The sequence below is a fragment of the Impatiens glandulifera genome, chromosome 5 (assembly GCF_907164915.1).
Source record: "Impatiens glandulifera chromosome 5, dImpGla2.1, whole genome shotgun sequence".
In the NCBI taxonomy this organism is placed as follows: domain Eukaryota; kingdom Viridiplantae; phylum Streptophyta; class Magnoliopsida; order Ericales; family Balsaminaceae; genus Impatiens; species Impatiens glandulifera.
In genome coordinates this window covers 1,901,491-1,925,835 of record NC_061866.1, presented here as the reverse complement: position 1 = coordinate 1,925,835, position 24,345 = coordinate 1,901,491, and the positions used below count along the sequence as shown (strand labels likewise).

Genomic DNA, 24,345 nt, shown 5'->3' with positions numbered 1-24,345 from the left:
TTTTGGCCCATAATGTTGTTGATGAATCATAATGTTTTCCTCCCGAAGCTGTTTTTCTTTTCATTTTATGATATTTTGTTGTTTTGATCAAGAAAGTTATGTCTTACACGATAATTTATTGTTTACTATTGTTGTTCTTCATGTATAGGGAGTTTCCCCTCAAACTATTTCTCACAATATCGTTATTTTTAAGATAGTGTATATAATGAATTGGTTTCACTTTTCCAAAATATTTTTTTTTTGTTATGACTACAAAACTTGAAGGAATTTGTTTTTAGACAAGCATATAATGTATGCAAAATAATGATATAATGAAATAGGTTGCTATCATGATTAATAAAGCTAGTTGGGTAAAGGAATATAATAGTGAAGTCTAGGTACCAGACTTATTTTGATTATTTTCATTACCATTGTGATCAAAACCGGTGTCTTTCGCATTATACGTTGTGAGATTTTGACGTATGAGTACTTATCAACTTGCACTTTTGTTACCTTATATTTTAAGGGTCCGAATCTGCTGTTCAAACACATGTTCAACGGGTAGTGTCTTTCTTAAAACTCTTTAAAATTATGTGGAATGAGAGAAAGTTTTATAAAATGATAGAAGAATTTTGAAGAAAGGTAAACCAGAGGAACATGTGTTGGAATAGTAAATTCGGACCCCACTTTTAGAGCTGGTTTGATTTTAGGTTTCTATAAAAGAAAATTATTTAAAACATTTTCTAACATCATATTATCCATCCGAACATTAAATAACTCAATTAATTAATTAAAACTCTTATTTATTTTTATTAAATTTTAATATTAAATATAAAACAAAATTTTGATAATTCATTATACAAAAATTTAAATAATTTACTTTCTTTACCAAACAATTTTTTTTCAAAAATCTCCATAAAATCCTAGAAATTGCAAGATCAAACAAGATCTTAGTGATTGATTATGTAATTGTTTGTGTTTTTAAATGATGAATTTATATTAAAAATGATTAAAATGTTTAAAAACGACAAAGTATGAAAAATAAAAATAAATAATAAAAACACGTTACTCAACAGTTTATCGAGTTCGTTGATCTCAAGAAGAACATTAACTTCCTGACCAATTTCACTGGGTTTTCCGAAACAAATTTCAGAAAACATCATACATTAGACTACTACGGTCATTAAAGATTCGACATTTCTCTCTAACTAGATAATTCACCAAAAAATAATCGAGATGATAATCCAAATATGTACGCATGCCATATCAGCTGCTTTATTTCAAACTTTTTAGTAACTATCAAAGACTGTATTATAACAAAAATACAAGAAATGATGTAAGAAATAAAAAAGATACGAATTTTAACGTGGTTTACCAATATAAAATTTAACTACGTTCACCAAAATGAATTATAGGGGAGATCAGAACAAAAATTATATCATGAATAACTAGGGTTATGATACGAGTTTATATAATACTCGGTCCCCCAAAACCCTAACAAATACAGAACTGAAAATTAAAATGATGCTCTCAAGGCAAAGACTCTACATTTCTAAAGTGTCCGACTACACCTTTAAATAAACATCAACTAGAACCAACACCAAAAACTTGGTGAAGAGTCTCCAAAATATTGTCACAATATTTTTCTAGTTATATTACCATAAAAAAGATGATATTTTATTTTTTGTTAATCTAATTTCCTTAAATCAAGATTATACACCAAAAGATATATTTTCCTTTTGTTTACTTTTCTCTTATTCTTGCACCAAACAATTCAAGACAACTCAATAGACTGAGACATCACCTAATTAATCTTAGTCATATTTTACAAAAAAAAAACATTAAACACTAGCCACCTTTACAATGCAAAAGTAAGTGAGTCATTAATTCTACTTCTTTGTGACACACACAATAATGACTTACCATAATACAACATTTTCTCATAATGCCACAAGAATCCCACTAGACGCCCCTATATAAATAAGAGTCTCTCAACCACACAATCGGCAATTGCATAGATCAGTCACAATCTACTTATCCATCTTTCTAATTTTAGTCTCACTAAAATAATATATCACATCCAAGGGTTCTCAATAGTAACTTAATGATGTCTATCTTCACACCATCATTGATTTCATAAACGTTCTAAACAATAATCTTTACAATCGTATTGATGAAATCACCTTTCTTGTCTTTGAGACACACTTTCCCCCTTGTGTATAACATTACGGTAGATTATTTAGTTTCTTTAGCTAACAACATTGGTAGTTGTTCGATAAAGAAAAGCTTGGGTAAAAAGTATATAGAAGGGGTAGGATCTCGCAGATATTGGGTCACACTTCAGTCTCTAATTCAAGGATCTCCGATGTTTGTTTTCATTCAAAGTTATATTATATGTTGATAATTTCATTAAAGTAATCTCATTGACATCATAATCTGTCTCAGAATCCACTAATTCCTCATCGAACACAACGTGAATGAAAATTAGCAATATATAAGGTTGCTTGGATTATGTCTTCCACATGTGATAAGAATCCATTTTCTTCTTGATCAATTGTTTCTTGTTCGGATAACAAGTGCATAATAGGATGAGGGGTTGATTACCTCAACTCTTTATACTCCACTACTTGTAACATTTTATACGATCCTATGACTAAAGAAGAGTTGTATGAAGTTACGTTTAGATTAGACTTGGCAAAATAAAATGGGGGCTTCTTGGTGACTAGAAATCATCTTCCCAGACTACCATTTTCAACATCCGGAGTGGCATCGCATCCGAGGGTTAGGAAGACGGATACTCTATTTCATCCTCAATAACATAGGTTGGCTCATTTAATCCCTCCTTAGCCTGCACAATATCCCTACCGTCCATATCAAATCTCTTAGAATTTGTCATCACAACAACTAACTTTTCAACAACTGCAAGGCTAGCCATACAAATCCGATTAACATAAAATGAGGTTATCACCTACTATCTCATTTGCCTAAACAAAGTCGATGACTCCAACATAGGCGGATTCGATGTGTTTATTCTCGATGAAGAAGACACGATAATAGGACGTTCAAGTGATACATACCATCACTTTATACATCTGCATTCTTTTATCAACATATATGGATTACGAGTATCGAATATGTGGATCGAAGTGATGCACCTTCATTCTAATTCAATAAGTCTCCTACAATAACTAAGTGTCCTCATCGAGCTCAATAAATTGCCCAAAATCATTATCAATCTAACTAAGAAGATCATGATTCCACATATTAGTTGACAATCCAAACAAACGAATTCATGTACCCTCCCTATCTACGTGGAGTCTTAAGATGTGTTTTGGTGTAACAACACGTGGATTCTCAATATAACCTATTAACCATCAACGAGTCGTGAGATTCCTTCCTCGAGTAAGAGTCTACTATACTTATCAATTGACGTGACAAATGTTGATTTAAATTGATTCTTTATAAAAACATATATTCCTCGAGAATTGAAGTCATATCAAAAGATCGACTACCTGATTATGTAGTTGTTTGCTGTATTATTAAACTAAATTTGTTTAGATAATATATATATATATACATATATATATATATATAATTGTGATGCATATATGAATTTAATTTATGTTTATAAATAAATAAAGACAAATAAAACACTTGAAAATGTAGAACCACAAGTTTGTTTGGAGGGAGGACATAAGTAAAGAGACAGGTGCGGCTAGGAGAACATGCAGTAGTTTGTGAGGAATCACAATCAGTTGGCCACATGCCCTGCCAGGGACTGGACCATAATCAAAATACTCTTTCTATCTCTTTATTTTAATTTCTTTTTTATACAAGGATGCAAAACCAAACTAAAATGAGAAAAACAAAAAACAAAATGCATCAATAAGTGAATGGCCTGAAAATCACCTTACACTGTCACTTGACTGTAGGCACTGTTGATATTCAAATCTCACACACAATCATGGCTAGGTTTTGTTTGATCGCTCATCGATGTATTGCTATCGCTTGTTGTGTTTGGTCTTGAATTGAGCTCTCCTAATTGAGAACTCTGGATAATGCTTAGAGGTGTAGATTAATGGCAATTTTAATCTATTCAATTGACTAAGGGAGTTTAGAAAATTTTAATTGTATTGTAATATTACATGAGAAGCATGTTATTGATAATTCCCAACAAAAAGAGGAAATTTTCCTCTATTTTGATTTCTTCTTATTGATAACCTTGTACTTTGGGGATAATGATGAAAATACTGGGTTAAATAAATACATTCAGAGCACCAGATTTGATCTTGGTTAGTTAAATCATTTAATAGGTGTTGCCTTTCTCATATTTCAGATGGATCAACTATAGATTTTGAAACATTATGAAGTCATGATGAGCTCAATATTATAATTGTGGATCGGAGATTTTATAACATTCTATGGTATTAGATCGAGTCTTCGAATCTGGACTATTTAAAATTAAAATAAAATAAATTTTGAGAGATTTTGGTTAATTGGAAAAAGAGTTCGACCTTATATAATTTGGTTTGTCATTTTATTAGAAATTATTTGGAACAATAATAATGATAATATTAATTAGTAAGAAAATTAAAAGACCATTTAGAAGACTAATTAAGAAGTCCCTCTAAACCTTCTCGTATCAACTGCCAAAGACTCTTTTTTATGTTAGTTAGTTGACAGTTTTATTGGGATTTTATTCAATAAATCATGTTTAATAAAATATATTATTTATGTTTTTAATTGGTTGAATTATTACAACGTCGTTTAATTTTATATATTTTGATTTTAAGAGAAAACATTCGAGAGTTTATTAAATTTATGTTAATCTAGGCTAGAGACATGCCTATATCAAGATAAATCCTATTTTAAATTTAAATTTTATAAAAGTATATGTATTTTATATCTATATAAATGAATAATTTGATAGTTAAAATAAGTGATGTGAAAGTGAAAATATTTCTAAAAAATTAAGTAAAATAAAAAAAAAATCATCAAAACACATTCTTTGATCTTGTACTTTTTTAGTTTTTTTATAAAAAATATTTTATATCATATTATTATTATTGTTCTAACTATTAAATTATTTATTTTATTAACTAAAATATTTTTATTTTATTTCTTTTAAACTTAAATTTTAAATATAAAATATCATTTTAATAATTAAACCAATTCAAAATAATATTTTTTTTTATCAAATAATCTAATCTTTTACAAAATTATATAAAAAAAAACAAGTAAAAAATCAAGATCAAGCAAACTCTGAGTCAACGATCTTTTTAACCAACTTGATAAGCTTAGGCAACTTGATGATCATCTTATGTTTTTTCATATGCTTTATTTACTTGATTATTTTGTTTTTGTTGACATTTATTTTAAATGGTCACTTTGTCAAAGTTTTTATTTTGAACTTAATGACATTTAAAAAAAATTAAGAAACAGTTATTAACTTAAATATGGTGAAAACTATCTCCATAAGAATGAAAACGAAATAATATCAACCGTATTGGAATGCAGAATAATAATGTAAAAATAAGAAAGAACGAAATAACGACACAAGAATCTTACATAGGTTTAGACCAACAATGTCATACGTTCTCTTTCGGAATATCGATTCAATAGATTTATAATAGAGATTACAAACTCTAACTCTCTCTATTTTTCTATGTTTTAGTCTCACACTCTCTTATCGTTTACAATATATATATATTTTGTAACCTCCAAAAAAAACTTTGTCCTGGAAAAGCTCGAGATTCGAGAAATTCAACTTCAATTTTCGTGTCAGGAATCTTTTTAAAATAAAAAATTATTTTAAAAAATTTTAAATAATTCCTGACAACTTTTAAAATTATTTACGAAAATAATTAATTTGGGTTCAAGTTTAAATAACCTTTAGATTTGTTATAATCAAATTAAAATTTGATTTTTTAAAATCTTTGTTTAAATTAATTAAAAATAATTAATTTAAAAGATTATTTATTTGAAATAGAATCGCCAACTAATTTTTAAAATCAATAAAAGGTGTACATGTACAAATGCATTTTCACCAGAGTTTCGTTTTAGTTCGAAGTTTGGTGATACTCGAGAAAGGGTTTTTGCGCTTCATCTTCCGTACCCGTTTTGAAATGATCTATACTTTATAAAGTCATGGCTTTTGAAAATTGGTTGTATAACGTTTTATTTAACTAATTATTTTTATGGTCCTAGACATACACAAGTTTTCGTGTATTTAAAAATTGTAACAACAATATTTAAAATACTGGAACTTGTTGTTGATGACGTTGACTAAGGAGGAAAATAAATGAAGAACGTCAATATTTAAAGGTATTAGGGTTAAGCATAAATCTCAAACGAGCCTTTATCAAAATATATTTTATGAAAAATATTCCAAAAATATTTTGAAATCATTTTCTATTTTTTGAGATTTTTAGAAAATGATTTGAAGTCCCAAAATTACAAAAATATTTTGGAATTTGAAAAATGCAACCAAACAGGCCCTATGACCGGTGTCCTAGGTCCTAGGTGCATTTTCATCGGTCGGGGGTTAAGACCCTCGGTCCTAGATCGGGAGTCTCTCAGTCGGGGTCAGAATTCTCGGTCGAGGTACGGAAGTCCCTTTGTCGAGGTGTAGAAGCCACCAATTCTGGGTTCGGATTCTCGGTCGAGGTGTGGAAGCCATTAGTCCTGGGTTCGGGAGTTTGCGATCGAGTGCGAGACTCCTCGGTCCTAATTTTGGGAGTTCTTAGTTGCGTGCGAGACTCCTCGGTCCTAGGTTTGATTTATCGGTCGGATATAAAAAACCTTAGTCGGACATCTTGGTCCTAGTTGAAAAATCTCGGTCAGACCTCTCTATCCTAGTTAAAATTTATCGGTCGGACCTCTTGGTCCTGGTCGGACCTGTCGGTCTTTATGAACATCAAAATTGCAGGTTTTGATATTTTAATTAAGACCTTAATCCTTTGATCCAAGCGCTTGGGTTCACAAAGCTCCCAAAAACATTCGAAACATCATTCCAAGGTATCATTCAACTTGGATGATGTTTGTTTGGTTCAAAATAGTTTGAAGGCCAAAAATAGGGTTTTTAGTTTTTAAGTTGTGATAAAGTGTAAAAAGTTTGTCAATAGTTTCCTTATACTTCATATAATATTACCAAAATATGAACATTGTCTGTTCATTTTGACCAATTCAGGAACTAAAAATTTTCATTTATTTTTAAACATGATCAAAATAGATGCCCAAAATCATTAGAAACATGTTGAGAAGTTTTTTAGGCTGTTGTTCTTGAGGATTAGCTCAAGAACAGAAAACCCGATTTTGAAATTTTCCAAATTTAAATTTGAGTTTTTTTTATTTATTTTAGATCGATTGATCGTGTTTGGCTTCAACAGATAACTCATAAATGATTCTTATATCATTTTCCAATCAAGAAATCGATTAACTAGACAATATACCGAACTATCAAAACTAAAATATAAAAGTTCCAATTCAAACTGGTAATTCGATATAAATGATTATTGGAAGCTTACAAAGGATGGGAGAACATTATTTAGACTTTAAGGAATCTTTAGGGATGCTTGAATATAAGCTTTGATGACTTATACAGAATTTCCAAAAATTCGGATGCCTTCAAGCTTTAATGGCGGATTTCTGAAATTTCTTGATTGAAGGCTTGAGATGTTATCTCTTAGCTTCAGAATTATCAAGGGAGGCTATTTATATTCTCGCGAAGTCGATTGATCAGGCAAGTGGGCTTGAATCAGGCAAATATCCATGATGGTGTTTTGGCTGTTATTACGGCCAATTGTCGGAATAGGCATCAATGATGCCCCTAGATCTAGGGGAAATGATCACCGAAGTAGTGTAATCATTTCAGCTTTTGAATGAGTGAAACCATCTAGAAACAACAAAGTTCCATCTTTGAAAAATCAAACATGGTTGTTGTTCTTATTTGCCTAGCGGTCGTGAGGAAGACGACAAACCAAAGCAAAATGACGTCGTTTTGAGCAAAAATACGGATGCGGAGCATTCTATTAACGTTGCATTCACGTTATGTTGCGTTTCGGGCATTCTGTAGCGTTTCAACTAACGACGCATTAGCTGATTCACTACTTTGCGGATGCGCTCCTTTTTCTGTAATGGGCGACGCGAGCGATTCTTGGGTGTTGGATGAAAATCCAACGCTCATCTAATGGTCACGGTTTCAGTTGTAGTAATCATTCCGGATTTCGGCTACACTCGATTCCATATTTTATTTTTTATTTAAAATCTTAAGGGTTTATTTGAAAATGATTTTTCTTTCACCCTTTTGGCTTTATTTTTAAATCTTTAGAAAATATACAAAATATTTAAAATAAATATGACAATTATTTTGTCAATTTATTTTATTTTTGTATATTTGTGGGTATAATAAATAATTTATTTGGGATAAAAATGGATACAATATTTATCCTAAATTATTTATTTTAATCCTTTTGATTTTTCAAAAATTAATTTGAGATAAAATGAGTACACAATATTTATCCCAAATTATTTTATTTATTTATTTATTTGGCCATTGTCTTTAATTAATTTAAGATTTAATTATTACAATAATTAATGCAATTAATTGTTTGATTAGGTTGGCCTTAGGATTAATTATTTTGATTTATTCATTTAAAAATAATCAAATTAATTATTTATAAATTGGGTGTGTAGAATTTTAGTGCTTACATATATATAAAGGCTTTTAAAATTCATAATTAAAGTAAAGATTATGTGATATCTTTGAAGAGAGTTTGAAATGAGTAGATAATGGCGTTTGACCTCCTTAGCGTTATACATCCCGAACTTGGCGACCATTTTTTAGAGGTAGTCGTTTTGAGACACGAATAGAGAGCCTTTTTCCTGATCCCGCTTAATCACCATTCCCAACTTTTCTTTGTTGGTCTCATATTCATCATCTCGAACTCACTCCCTAGAAAATTCTTGACCTTGCAAACCTCTTTCTTTTTTCCCATAAGATCAACATATCATCCACCTATAACAATAGGAAGACCCCGTAACAATCAACCCACTTGACATAGACACAACTATCAAAATTGCACCTCACAAAATCGTTACGAACAATGAACTCATCAAAGCGCCATTGTCTTGGGGATTATTTCAAACCATAAAGAGAGCGTTTAAGGAGACAAACCTTCCCTTCATCACCGAGTTTACGAACCCCTCGGGTTGCTTTATGAAGATCTTCTCCTCCAATTTCCTATGAAGAGATGTCATGGTCGTAAATGTTTTGAGTTTATGTGGGAGGCCATGATTGAGGGGTGTCATGCTAGTTCTCCTTTAATTTCAAAAAAATAAAAAAATTTCATCTTCATGTCGATTTGCTCGGGCTCCAAGTCAAACGGAATCACTAGAGCGATCATCACATGAATGGACATGTGCTTCACTACCAAGGAGTAGATCTCGTTAAAGTCGACCCATTCACGTTGTATAAAGCCCTTAGCTACTAATCTCGCCTTAAACATTGGCTTGTTACTACCCTCTACACCTTCTTTACACTTGAACACCCATTTTGAACCAACCACCTGCTGATTTTTGAGTTTGTCCACCAATTCTCACGTCTTATTTTTGTCAAGCGATGTCATCTTCTCCGCTGTAGCACACTTCCATTCGGTTCTCTCCTTGCTCTCCACCGCTTCTATAAATGATCTCGACTCTAAATCTTGTACTTTATCTTCCACAAGGAATGCAAAGGCCACCAAATCGGAGTAGCCAAATCTCTCTAGAGCTCGGGTTATCCTACGGTCTCTATCTCACGCTAACTGATAGGAGTTAAAGTTCTCCTTTGGATCTGTACATTCCTCCTCTACCTAATTGTATGTTTCATTCTCTTCACTAGCCTCGCCGTGTCTACCGATTCTTTAGTAATCCCTCCTAGGAACTTTACCTCAAATTTGGTCATCTCTCTAGCGACTTCACCATCTTTAACTAACTATGTGTTCCATAATAGGAATTAATTTCTTTAAAGACCACATCACGGCTAATGATGCACTTGGTCATCTCCCCGTCCTTGTAAAACAGTTTCTAACCCTTTACTCCCTTAGGGTATCCAACGAACATACATTTCTTTGCTCTCGGATCAAGCTTTCCATCTCGTTGGTGCATATAAGTCACACACCCAAATACTTTCAGGTTGTCGAGTTTTAGAGGAGCACCATTCCAAACTTCTTCTGGTGTATTGCATTCCAATGTCGTCGATGGACAATGATTGATAAGATAATCCGCAGTGTTAACTGCCTCACCCCAAAATCGCTTTGGTATATCGGTCTCAAACAACATACACCAGACACGCTCAAGTAGCGTTCTATTCATTCGCTCTGCCAAGTCATTCTGTTGCAGTGTCTATTGGACGGTTTTGTGAAGAACCATCATTTCTTCCTTGATAAAACAATTGAACTCCTCGCCTAGGTACTCCAAACCGTTATCTATTCGGATTTTTTAAACCTTTTTATCAGTTTGAGTCTCTACCATGTTCTTCCACTCCTTGAACTTAACAAATGCCTCATGCTTGTGCTTTAAGATGTATACCCAAACCTTGCATGGACAATCATCAATGAAGGTGGTAAAGTACCGACCTCCACTTGGAGTTGCATTCTTTGCTGCCCCCCACAAGTCTGAGTGAACATAATTGAGCGCCTCCCAAGTCACCTCAACCGACCACCCAAACTTCACTCTCGTAGTTTTACTATATGTGCGGTTCTCACAAAACTACAAGTCATCAAGTTTCTCCTTGCAAAAATAGTCTCTCTTATTCAACTCCTTCAAACCCCTCTTACTCACGTGCCTCAATCTTATGCCATAGACTCGTGGGCGATACATCTCCAGGCTCCGCCACTACCGTCATATCACCAACTAAGGTGCTTCCTTGAAAGATGTAAAGACTCTTTTCTCGCATGTCTCTCATTACCATTAGCGACCCTTTTGTGACCCACAATATGTTCTTCTCACCCTTCCATGTAAAATCAAGTTGGTCTAGTGAGTTGAGAGAGATTAAATTCCTCTGAAGGTCCGGGACGTGTCGTACGTACGTCAATACCCTCTCGCATGCGTCTTCAAATGTACTATTCTGATCTCCATCACCCTATAAGACTTGTTGTTACCTAACAAAACATCGCCCACCAAAGTCTTCTTATAAGTCTCGAACCAACTCTCGTTAGGTGTCATATGGAACGAACACCCAGAATCCATAATCCAACGCTTGTCGGACTGATTAGTGGAGACAACGAGAATGTCTGCACTTTCGTACACATTCTCGACCTCTTGAACAACCTCCACTTCTCCACTCTTCTTCCCATCGTTACTCAAATCTAGACAATCTAGCTTAAAGTGACCCTCCTTGTCACAATTGTAGCACTTAGTAGATTTCTTCCCAAGAGACTTCGAAAGTCTCTTCTTCTTGTTTTTATTGTATCTTCTCTCGATTCTCCCTTTAACCAATAGTCCGTCTCCACTTACATTTCTCTCTTCATTCTTCTTCTTTTGGCCCTTCAATTTCAACGCACTCATCACATTATCGAGGGTAAGCTCCTCTTTATCATGCTCGAGTATGTCTACGAACGTCTCATACGACTTCGGTAAAAAATTCAAAAGCATCGACACCTTATCCTCATCCTTGTATTTCTCCCCGATGTTTTCCAAATCAAGTAGAATCTTGACATAATCGTCGAGATGCGTCTGCAAGTCCATCCCCTCAACCATTCTAAACTTGAAAAATCTTTGCTAAATGTAGATTCGAGATGACAATGTCTTAGTTGTATACAAAGACTCCAACTAAAGTCACACATCTTATGTCGTCGTGACATTAACAACCTCTCGTAGAACCTTATCACTAAGACTATGAATCAATGTGTTATACGCCCTTTCCAACACCTCCATCTTTTTCTCCGCGTCGATCGATGCCGATAATTCCAATTCCCCCTCGAGTGCTTTAGCAACTCCCATATTGCATAAGGGTGCCCTCATCTTCATCTTCCACAACCCAAATTCATTCATCCCATCGAACTTCTCGATATTAACCCTATAAGTCAACCACATCTCAAATAAAAAAAATTGAACTACGAACACCTTAGCCCAACTTCTCGATACTAGTTTGTGTTAAAAACTATCACCCTAAGACTGAAAACAAAATAATAGCAATCATAGTGGAATGCAGAATAATAGTGTAAAAGTAAGAAATAACAAAATAACGACACAAAAATCTTACCCAGATTCGGACCAACAATGTCATACGTCCTACTTTCGGAGAATTGATTTAATATAGTTATAATAGGGATTACAAACTCTAGCTCTCTCTGTTTTTTTTAGGATTTAGTCTCACACCCTCTTCTTTTTTATAATGTATATATATATATATATATATATATATATATATGTATATATATATATATGTATATATATATATGTATATATATATATATATGTATATATATATATATATATATATATGTATATATATATATATATATATAAGGTTTTTAGAATTTATAATTAGGGTAAAGATCATGTGATATCATTGACATTTTTGACACATCCACTATGATATGATCTCGTGACGATTTAGTTGACATTTTCATAATAATACAATTTAATTGACATCTTCACCATTATAGGATTTCATGTCTTTTTGAATCCAACAAATAATCGCACATATTTTTCTTCATTTTTTTACCTAACATTGAGGTACACCAAATTGAGCCTCAAAATCCTAGGCCCTCCACACTAAAGAATTTTTTTTATATTTTTTTTATGCTTAAGAAGATACCTTGATTCTTTATCTATCTTGTAACATTTTTAGCTATTGATATTTTTTCAATAATGGTTATTATAATAAAGATTATTCATTACACATTTGATGAATCATTTAATGTGCATATTTTTATCTTTTCATATTTTTTTATGGATACTTCTCTCTCATTCTTTGTAATATATAAATATATGTTATATAGAATGAATAAATAAATTAAAAAATGTCTTATAAAAATTATTCTATTTTTTAAAAAAAATAATAAAGGAACTCTTAAAACTAAATCAAATTCTGTTATTTCGATTAAAAAAAGTCTCTAAACGAAAATAACATACTTTTTCATGACCCAAATCCGACCAATTGTTCCTTGTAACAATTTTCGACCCCTATAATTCATTAGATCACACAAGTGAGAAATTTATCGTCCAAAATAGATTGAGCCTTTTATCAAAATACTTTTCAAATTTGAGCCCCATTTGAATATTTTGGGTCTAACAATAATAGAAAATTTTAAGGAACCTTTCTTCTGAACAACAAAGGAAACTAGCTAGGATGTTTTGACAGCTAGGTTTCCAACCTTGGAGGCCCACCCTAGGGAAGTGAAAGTCATTTCAAAGAGTAGGAATAGGTACCGGCACAATTTGTTTGGGTAATTAGTTAGTTAGGAAATCCTTTTTAACTGGTACATGTAATTTCCAGAACCTTCTCAAACAAAGATTACATAAATGTCATCCAAAGCAACATTTGAAATCAAAAAATTAATTAATATAAAAATAATATGTTAAAGAATATCAACAATATTAACCATCATTGCTACTTTTTTTCAATTTCAATTAGAGGGTTTGGCTTCATTTATAGTTTATATATGAATTTGATTTTCCATCAATTATGTGGCCTAACTGTTGTTATCGGGATAACCCTAATTTTGTTTATCATGAAGTTGCGGCCTCCCCAACACATTAAACATGGTTAAATGAAATGGTTTAATTTACCTTTTAAAAAGTATATTAGGGTGTGTTTGATGATGGGGAATTAGAATTGGAATTGACATTGGAATTCTAATTCCAATTCCAATTCCATGAGAATTAGGATTGAATTACAATTCAATTCCTATGTTTGGAAAAAATGATAGAATTGTAATTCAATTCCAATTCCTATGTTTGGGAAAATGATAGAATTGTAATTCAATTCTAATTCCAATGTTTGTAAAATAAAATATCAGTTCAAAATGTTAACTTTTAAAATATGTTTTGACGTTTTGACATGTTTAATACGTTTTTGACATTTTTTCACATTTTCACACGTTTTAACACGTTTTTCATATTTTTCACACATTTTTCACGTTTTTCACACGTTTTAACACGTTTTCACATTTTCACACGTTTTTCACGTTTTTCAAATGTTTTTCACATGTTTTTCACGTTTTTCACACGTTTTTCACGTTTTCACACGTTTTAATACGTTTTCACGTTTTTCACACATTATTCACACATTTTTCACGTTTTCACGTTTTTCACACGTTTTCACACGTTTTTCACGTTTTTCACACGTTTCAACATGTTTTTCACGTTTTCAAACGTTTTCACGTTTTTTACACGTTTTAACACGTTTTTCACACGTTTTCACACGTTTTAACACGTTTTTCACGTTTTCAAACGTTTTCACGTGTTTCACGTTTTTCACGTTTTTCGCACATTTACACACGTTTTTCACGTTTTCACGTTTTTCACACGTGTTAACACGTTTTTCACGTTTTTCACGTTTTCACGTGTTAAATGTGTTAAATGTGTTAAAAATGTGTCAAACGTGTCAAAAACGTAAAAAACATGTGAAACGTGTCAACGTGTTAACAACGTTTTAAACGTGTTAAAAACATGAAAACGTGTCAAAAACATGTTAAACGTTCCAAACATTTGAAAAAAGTGTTAAACATGCCAAAACATGAAAAACGTGTTAAACGTGTCAAAAATGTGGTAAACATGTCAAAAACGTAAAAAAAAGTGTTAAATGTGTTAAAAACGTGAAAACATGTTAAACGTGTCAAAAACGTAAAAAAATGTGTTAAATGTGTCAAAAACGTGAAAACGTGTTAAACGTGTCAAAAACGTGTTAAACATGTGAAAAACTTGTTAAACATGCCAAAACGTGTTAAACGTGTCAAAAATGTGGTAAACGTGTCAAAAACGTAAAAAAATGTGTTAAATGTGTCAAAAACGTGAAAACGTGTTAAATGTGTCAAACACGTGTTAAATATGTGAAAAACTTGTTAAACGTGCCAAAACGTGAAAAACGTGTAAAACGTGTCAAAAATGTGGTAAACGTGTCAAAAACGTAAAAAAAATGTGTTAAATGTGTCAAAAACGTGAAAACGTGTTAAATGTGTCAAACACGTGTTAAATATGTGAAAAACTTGTTAAACGTGCCAAAACGTGAAAAACGTGTAAAACGTGTCAAAAATGTGGTAAACGTGTCAAAAACGTAAAAAAAACGTGTTAAATGTGTCAAAAACGTGAAAACGCGTTAAACATGTCAAAAACGTAAAAAAACGTGTTACATGTATCAAAAACGTGAAAACGTGTTAAACGCGTCAAAAACGTGTTAAATATGTGAAAAACTTGTTAAACGTGTCAAAACGTGCAAAATGTGCCAAAACATAAAAAACGTGTCAAACGTGTCAAAAACGTGTTAAATGTGTTAAAAACATGAAAATCATGTTAAACGTGTTAAATGTGTTAAAAACATGAAAATCATGTTAAACGTGTCAAAAACGTGTTAAACGTGTCAAAGATGTGAAAAACGTGTTAAATGTGTCAAAAACGTGTTAAACATGTCAAGGACGTGAAAAACGTGTTAAATGTGTCAAAACGTGTTAAACGTGACAAAAACGTGTTAAACGTGCGAAAAACGTGTTAAAACGTGAAAATCATGTTAAACGTGTCAAAAACGTGTTAGACGTGTCAAGAACGTGAAAAACGTGTTAAATGTGTCAAAAACGTGTTAAACGTGCCAAAAACGTATTAAACGTGCCAAAAACGTGTTAAACGTGCCAAAATATGAAAATATGTTAAACGTGTTAAAAACGTGTTTAATGTGTGAAAAACATGTTAAACATGTCAAAAACATGAAAAACGTGTTAATTTGGAATTACAATTCCGACCTAAAAAGATAGGAATTGAGAATTATCAAATTACACTATATTGAATTCCATTGGAATTCTAATTCCAATTACAATTCTTAATATTATAGTGTCTAACAAACATAAGAATTAGAATTGGACCCTCCAATTCCAATTCCAATTCCAATTCCAATTCCAATTCCAATTCCAATTCCAATTCCAATTCCAATTTCAATTCCAATTCCAATTCCAATTCCAATTCCAATTCCAATTCCAATTCCAATTCCAATTCCAATTCCAATTCCAATTCCAATTCCAATTCCAGGGCTATGAAACACACCCTTAATGATGATCTTTAGAGTCATTTAACTATATTATATTAGGTGAAGTGTAGACAGCAATTTCAGCTCTTGGCCCATTGAAGGCATATACTTGATGGTTAATCTGACCAATTTTTTTCATCAATTTAATTTGACATTTGAGATAAACTGGTACTATTTTCAGCATGATTCAAGATTTCTTCTCTTAATTTAGGGTTATTTGATTCGAGCATCAACTCTATATACACGTTGTTCTCATTCCTTTGGTGAAGTATCCTCATTAAGTTAGTTTTTTTTTTTTAAAAAAATCATCTATCATAGACACTCAAAGTGGCATCCGTTTGACTTGAATTTCATCTTAGAGTATATTGATCAAGTTGGTAAAACTATGAAATGCACCATCTATTTATAATTAATTATGAAATATTGTCTTATTGAAAGATATAGTATTCAATCATGGAAGATATTCCGTAGAAAAAAATGAACATTAATGAAGATAAGTAGAAACGGGAAAAAGAAGAAACAACAGTTGGCTTGATGAGTAAAGATTTGACATGTGTGGGGTTCAATCACAATTATTCTAACACCTATAATAATAATAATAATAATAATAATAATAATAATAATAATAACAATAATAATAATAATAATAATAATAATAATAATAATAATAATAATAAATAAATAAAGTGGTCCAGTTCTGGAATGAGAAGTGATAAGTGTCTTTCAGGGTTTGTCTTGTTTAAACTGATAGTTTCAGCCTTCTATTAGATTTTGGAGTTACTACAACAAATGTTAAGAGAATTATTGTACTCTATTTCAAAAAGCTATATATATCAATTGTTTTATCAAATTAATAATTGTATCATACACTTATTTAATTTTATTTATTTATTTATTTTTAATATTTGTAATAATATTTATAAATTAATATTATATGAATTTCTGTGTATTATTATAATTTTTAACATTAAATTTAAAAATAAATCTTATTGTCGCTCTAAATTAGAGTGGGTAACTGGAAAATCCTATAAAGAACCGGACATTTTGCGACACATCAAGCGTCGCTATATTCACGCCAGAAACCTAGATATATCGGATACTTATTTTTATTAGAGGCGAGCTAGAGACGAAGGGCTTAAGTCCATCAACCTTACAAAAATATTTTTTTATGTCTATTGTGGTTAAAATTAGATTTAAGAATAGATTGTGTTACAATATTTATTTTTCATAAAGATGATGATCTAAGGTGATCAATGAAGAGGTGAATTTTTTTTTTTTTAAACTTGTATATTTTTAAGACAAATAAAAGGATATGTAACTCATAACTTGCTATGGTTATTGGTTATGGTATATTTAACCGTATAAATTTGAAAGTGTTGGAGTTTTTTTATATTATTATTTTTCATCTTTTTTTTGTCATAGTCCATGAGTTTGAAAGGGACAACTTTGTTCATGAAAGGTGTAACTTTAAGTATTATTAAAGCTTATATTGTGCAACATATAATGAGGAGAATGTAAAGTTTGATAAATTTAGTTTGGGTTAAGTATGAGTTTAATAGTATATGTAGGTGTAATAATTTGTCCATACCTAATCTCTATATATATAATGTTGCTTAATTTTTAAAGTGTCCAGATTATCGAGTCGAGAACTGTGGTTAATTTGGATATATATGTTTGAGTAAATTGATACTTGGGTCGGATTGTGGGATGACCCGCCCATAAACTTAAAACGATTAAAAATAAAATTAAAAATGCTATAGGTATGATTCAAACTTACAACCTAACAAAATAAGTACAACTCTTTAACCAACTAGGCTAATAACACTTTATATTTTAAATTCAACACCAAATTTGATGAACGCGGTAAGTTTAACTTTTTAACTAACTAATCTATATATATATAATAATAATGCTTAATTTTTAAAGTGTCTGAATTTTCGGGTCGAGAGCTGTGGTTGATTGGGATATATATGTGAGAGTAAATGGATATTTGGGTCAAATTGTGGGTTGACCCGCCCATAAATTTAAAACGGTTAAAATAAAATTAAAAATGTTATAAGTATGGTTCGAACTTGGAACTTAACAAAACAAATACAATCTTTTAACCAATTAAGGTAATAACACTTTATATTTTAAATTCACCACCAAATTTAATGAACGTGGTACATTTTAACAATATAAGTTTAACTTTTTAACTAACTAATCTATATATATATATATATATAATGATGTTTAATCTTTAAAATGTCCGGATTTCCGGGTCGAGAGTTGTGGTTAATTTGGATGTATATGTAAGAGTAAATGGATACTTGGGTCGGATTGTTGGTTGACCCACCCATAAACATAAAACGGTTAAAAATAAAATTTAAAATGATATAAGTATGGTTTGAACTTGCAATCTAAAAGAACAAGTACAACACTTTAACCAACTAGATTAATAATACTTTATATTTTAAATTCAACATCAAATTTGATAAACACGGTAGTTCATCAATAGTTTTTAATCTGTCATAATTCTTTTTTGACTCTACGCTATAAATTTCACTATTATTAGTTTTTAATCTATATTTATATATATATATATATAATGAGCTTAATTTTTAAAGTGTCTGAATTGCCGGGTCGAGAACTGTTGTTAATTTGGATATATATATGAGATTAAATGGATACTTGGGTCAGATTGTTGGTTGACCCGCCCATAAATTTAAAACGGTTAAAAATAAAATTATAAATGAAATAGGTATGGTTCGAACTTGCAACCTAAAAAAACAAATACAACACTTTAACCAACTAGGCTAATAACACTTTATATTTTAAATTCAATACAAAATTTGATGAACGCGGTGGTTCATCAATAGTGTTTAATCAGTCATAATTCTTTTTTGACTCTACGCTATAGATTTCACTATTATTAGTTTTTAATATATATATATATATATATATATATATATATATATATATATATATATAATGAGCTTAATTTTTAAAGTGTCCAGATTGCCGGGTCGAGAGTTGTTGTTAATTTGGGTCGGATTGTGGGTTAACCCGCACATAAACTTAAAACGATTAAAAATAAAATTAAAAATATTATAGGTATAGTTTGAGCTTGCAACCTAACAAAACAAGTAAAATCTTTTAACCAGCTAGGCTAATAACACTTTATATTTTAAATTCAACACCATATTTGATGAACGCGGTGGTTCATCAATAGTTTTTTTTTAATCGGTCATAATTCTTTTTGAACTTTGCGTTATAAATTTCACTATTATTAGTGAGCAATAATGGAAGAATTTCGTCATATTTATAGAGATAGTGGACATAATTCATATAGATATAGTAAGTCTCATTTTGGCTATTTTAATGGTAGTCTTTACATTTTCCCTTACATTCGTTGTATGAGGAAGAAGTGGACTCTAGAGGTCAAACTAATTGAGTTAAGAAATCAAACTGTATCAATTTTTTTAGAGATCGTTATGCAATGTGAGAGTAAATAGATATTTGAGTCGGATTGTGGGTTGATCCGCATATAAACTTAAAATAATTAAAAATGCTATTACATTTTTACCGTAATATTTTTTTATGATTTTTATATTATTACTCGTGCAAATACACGGGATATATGCTAGTGTTTGTTAAAGACATCTAATGTTACAAAAGGATAAACGTCGTAATGATTTTGGCGACGCATATATACATGTGCGGATAAAGTGTAAAAAGCTTCTTAGTGTTGATAAAAAAAATTGTAACTACAAAATTTCTTTCTCGTAGGAGCTTGTGGACAGGAATCCTTCCAAAAAATTCATTTTCAATGAGAGGCAATTCATGTTGAGATTTGTAATTATAGAAAATGTATTTTCATTCTTAGCATATATCAGTTATGCCTAGGTGTACATGAAAGAGTTCTAGTCTCCATCGGAATCTACCAGGTAGGTATTTGAGGTGGATTCAAGCCCAACCCAAAAAAAAGAATCATTAATAAATATATTTTTTTACGTTAAAAATGTTACGTAGTCCCTAATTTTTTAAAAATGTTACGTAGTTCCTAATTTTCTATTGTTTATTAATTTATTATTTATCTAATTCTTAAAAGCAGACCAAAAAAAAAACTTAAGTTGATTTATGTTTCATTTATAATTTTTCAAAAATAAATCTAAGTCCACAGCAACTTAATTCCTAGATCCGTTTTTCTGATTTATATAACTGGCCCTCATATGAAGCGCAACAAATTGTTTCCATCTTCCACTTGATCTTAGTTTAGTAACTAATGAAACAAAAAGAAGGAATTGAAGAAAGTCAGACATGAAGAATAAGTTAGGAGATATTGAGAAAAGTCAGAGAAGAAGAATATGTTACAAGTACCGGTTGCATTCGGTGGACATTTGATTGGCTAACAAGTACCGGTCGCATTCGGTGGACATTTGATTTGCTAACAAGGCATCACAAGATGTGAATTTTCACCATAAAAAATGTTTTCTTTCATCTATTTAATTTTCTATTATTTTTCTTCATAGAGTTTTTGTATCGTAATTGTCGTCTACCCATAAACATTAAATGGTCTAGACTAGAGTTGGGCATCGTGCATAAACGTTTGTATTCGACTCGGGTAAGTTGTGTTAGACTCTTAATCGTGTTGTGTTGTGTCGTGTCTCAATCGTATGCATGTCGTATCGTGTCTTAACCCACTCAAATTATTATAATTCACGGACTCTTTCGTGTCGTGTTATTTGTGTCAACGAGTTTATTCGTGTCGTACTAACTCTTGTTTAAATTCGTGTTTCGTGTTATTCCGACTAGATTTTGTTATCGTGTCAACACACTTGTGTCTTGACACACTCATATTAATTAATTATTTATTTATATATATTAAATTATATTGTTAGTAAAAATAATAAAATATGATTATTAATTTATTTTAATTTAGAAAATTTAAATTTATTTAATAAGTTAAATGTATTAAATTTATTTAAAAAGTTATTTAATATGTAAAATGTGTAGATATAAATTTTAACATATAATTTCATAAATAATAATTTGAATGTCAATTATTTAAAACGTGTTTTAAAACATACAAATAATTATCCAAGTAATATTAGTTAAATTTGTTGTTTTAAAGTTAATCATATATTTTGTTTGAATGTATTAATAATAATTTAAATTATAAAATAATTTAAAATTTTAAAAATAAATATAAATATTAGTAAAAGTAATATGTGAGAAATTATGATGAGATTCAAATTATTCATATAATTTATTTAATATTTATATTTTATTTTAATATTTTAGTATATTTTATTTTAATTATCTATATTATATTTATAAAATTAAATAATTTATAAATTTAATAAAAATGTAAATATATTTAGAGACGTGAGATAATGTTGATGTAAATATGGGAAGTTTGAGTAAAAAAATTGGAAAGAAAGTGGGAAAGTGGGTAAAAATTATAAATACACATTATTATATTATTAAAATTAAAATTATTATTATATATTTATTATTTAATTTATTAGTAATAATTAAAATTATAAATAGTCAAAAAAAATTAAAAAATTAAAAAACAATTAATTAAAGTAATATAGAAAATAATTATTAATAAATTTATATTTTTATTCATATAATTTACATTTTAATTTATATTTTATTTTAATTTATATTATTTAAGTTAATATTTTATTTTAATATTATATTTTAGTGTGTTTAATTTTAATTATAAATATCACATTTATGAAATCAAATAATTTATTAATTGATTAAAAATGTAATAGGTTTAGAGATGGTTAATGTGATTAGCTTAGGTTATTTGACTAATCGTGTTTATGTCGTTTCGTGTGTATACTCGTGCTCGTATCGTGTCTATTCTTGTATCGTGTCTATACTTGTGTTGTGTCCGTGTCGATTCGTAACCGTATTTCGTTTGTATAAACTCATAATCGTGTCGTGACCATTTAATTTTTTAATTTAATTCACTATTTGTATATCTAATTATTAAAATAATTGTAAAATTTACCATTATCCGTTCGTTTTATCTAAAAAAATTTTATTATTTTTTAAACTAATCCCAAATATTTTTCAAAACCACCCGAACTCAAGTTCATAAATTCGTCCTGATCTGAACTAAACATAAGCAAAAGTTAAAATGTGGACATGCACCATGTAACTGTGTCGTCTCGTGCTCGTATCATGTTAACCCATGACCCGAGTGAGATAATATCGTATCGTGTCGTTTCATACAAATATCGTGTTGGATCGTACCAGTTCGTATTTATCCAACTCATTGCCCAACTCTAGTCTAGACCGAATAAGGTTGGGATGTATCAATTACTAATATCCCCACTATTTTTAATTAAAAATACTTGTGATTTCCTACCTCATAATAAAAAAAATATTTAACTGGTTAGATTATCTACTTACATTATTAAAGACGTTAGTATTAAGAGATATTTGATGTTGACAATTTATTACGTCGCATCGTTTTCAACATTTTGGAGGATAATAAAGCTTTGCATTATAGGGTTAGATTGCCTTAATTAGTTAATATGATTAACTCAAAAATAATTGAAAGATAATGACTTATTTAAAGTTTATTCTGAATAACCTAAATATCAACCAAGGCTTCCAATGTGGGTAATCTTGTATTATTTTGAATAATTCATGTCAATTTGGATTTTTCTGATTATTTTATTAAAAGAATTTTACTTTTTTATTATCAATAAAAACAATCAAATCAAGTGAAAATCTTGATGTGACTGATTGTGTATAAATTAAATTTCTCCCAAATTATAATATATATGAATGAATTTATTTTGATGAAAGAAATTTAATACTGAAATAGATTAAAAAAACTATTTGAAAATAATATTAAATAAGAAAATTCCAAAATGATGTATATATATATAAATATAGATGAGGGCTCCAATCCTCCATAACTATTACCATTTTCTTCTTTCTTCTTCTCAAGAAAAGAAAGCAATGCGGAGCATAATAGGAAGAAATCTCCTAAATCTCTGTTTTACAAATTTCAAACGCTCGATTCCTATTGAACCCACATATTTTTATCAAGAAGAAGATGATGATCAATATCGCAAACGCTCTGTAAATACCTCAGTCGTCGGCGGCGGTGGCGACGGCGGCGATGGAGATTCAACCATTACAAAGACATTCAATTCACTCTACGACCTCACTTCCTCCATACCCAAACCTTTAAGAACTCACATTTCATCTTCCACCTTCTCCGACGACGTAAATTCAATCGAATCCCCTGAAACAATTCCCGATATCGCCACCGTTTACGCTTCACAACGCTTCTTCTTCGCATCTCCAGGCCGTTCAAACTCAATCGTCGACTCTTCTTCCTCCTCACTTTCTCTGACGTCACCCTCTTCGTCAAATCCACCGGAGGAGGAGGGGGAGGAGTCGCCGGAAATCGGGGGAGTCGCGGTGCCGACGTACTCGCCGGACCCATATCTTGATTTCAGACGATCGATGGAAGAGATGGTGGAGGCACGTAACTTGTTCGACGTAAGATCTAACTGGGAATGCTTGCACGAATTGTTGCTATGTTATCTTGCTCTTAATCCTAAGAGTAATCATAAGTTCATCGTCGGTGCTTTCTCAGATTTGCTTGTTAGTTTAATGGATTCTCAATCTGGGTATAGCACTGGCGCCGGATGCATCGCCACCGCCACCGCCGCCGCCACCGCCGGCGGCGGCAGTGAGTAGTTATATGTGTACTTTTGTTTGTTTGTTTGTATGGTGGGTTGGTGGGTTTGGTTTGGTTTGGTTTTCTTGAATTATGGAAGAAGGTAAGTAAATGGAACTATAAATCAAAATAGCAGTTTATTTTCTTGTCTGATTTACTATTGGAAACGTAAAAGATTGGCATTATTACTATTTACCAAACCCTACTTCTTCTTCTTCTTCCAACATGACATGGTCCAGTTCGATCATGTCATGATCATCATTATTCAATCCCTATTCTTATCCATCTTTGAATCAATTATTTAATGTAAAGTACGGTTTTGATGTAAAGCTCACATCTTGAATGTTTGTCCTTTGGTAAGTTTCTTTTGGCATATTCTAAGGGTTTTTTACCTTTAGGGTTACATAGTAAATTATTTGAAATTGTGGGTTGGTTGGTTTGCTCA

General features: G+C 30.7%; 1 protein-coding gene across 1 annotated transcript; it reads left to right on the top strand.

Moving 5' to 3' along the window:
• The first annotated feature begins 23,132 nt into the window (after positions 1 to 23,132).
• On the top strand, positions 23,133 to 24,345 carry LOC124940180 (transcription repressor OFP12-like). The gene has a single exon (XM_047480663.1). The coding sequence runs from the start codon at positions 23,171 to 23,173 to the stop codon at positions 23,918 to 23,920; it is 750 nt and encodes a 249-aa protein (XP_047336619.1). The 5' UTR covers positions 23,133 to 23,170; the 3' UTR covers positions 23,921 to 24,345.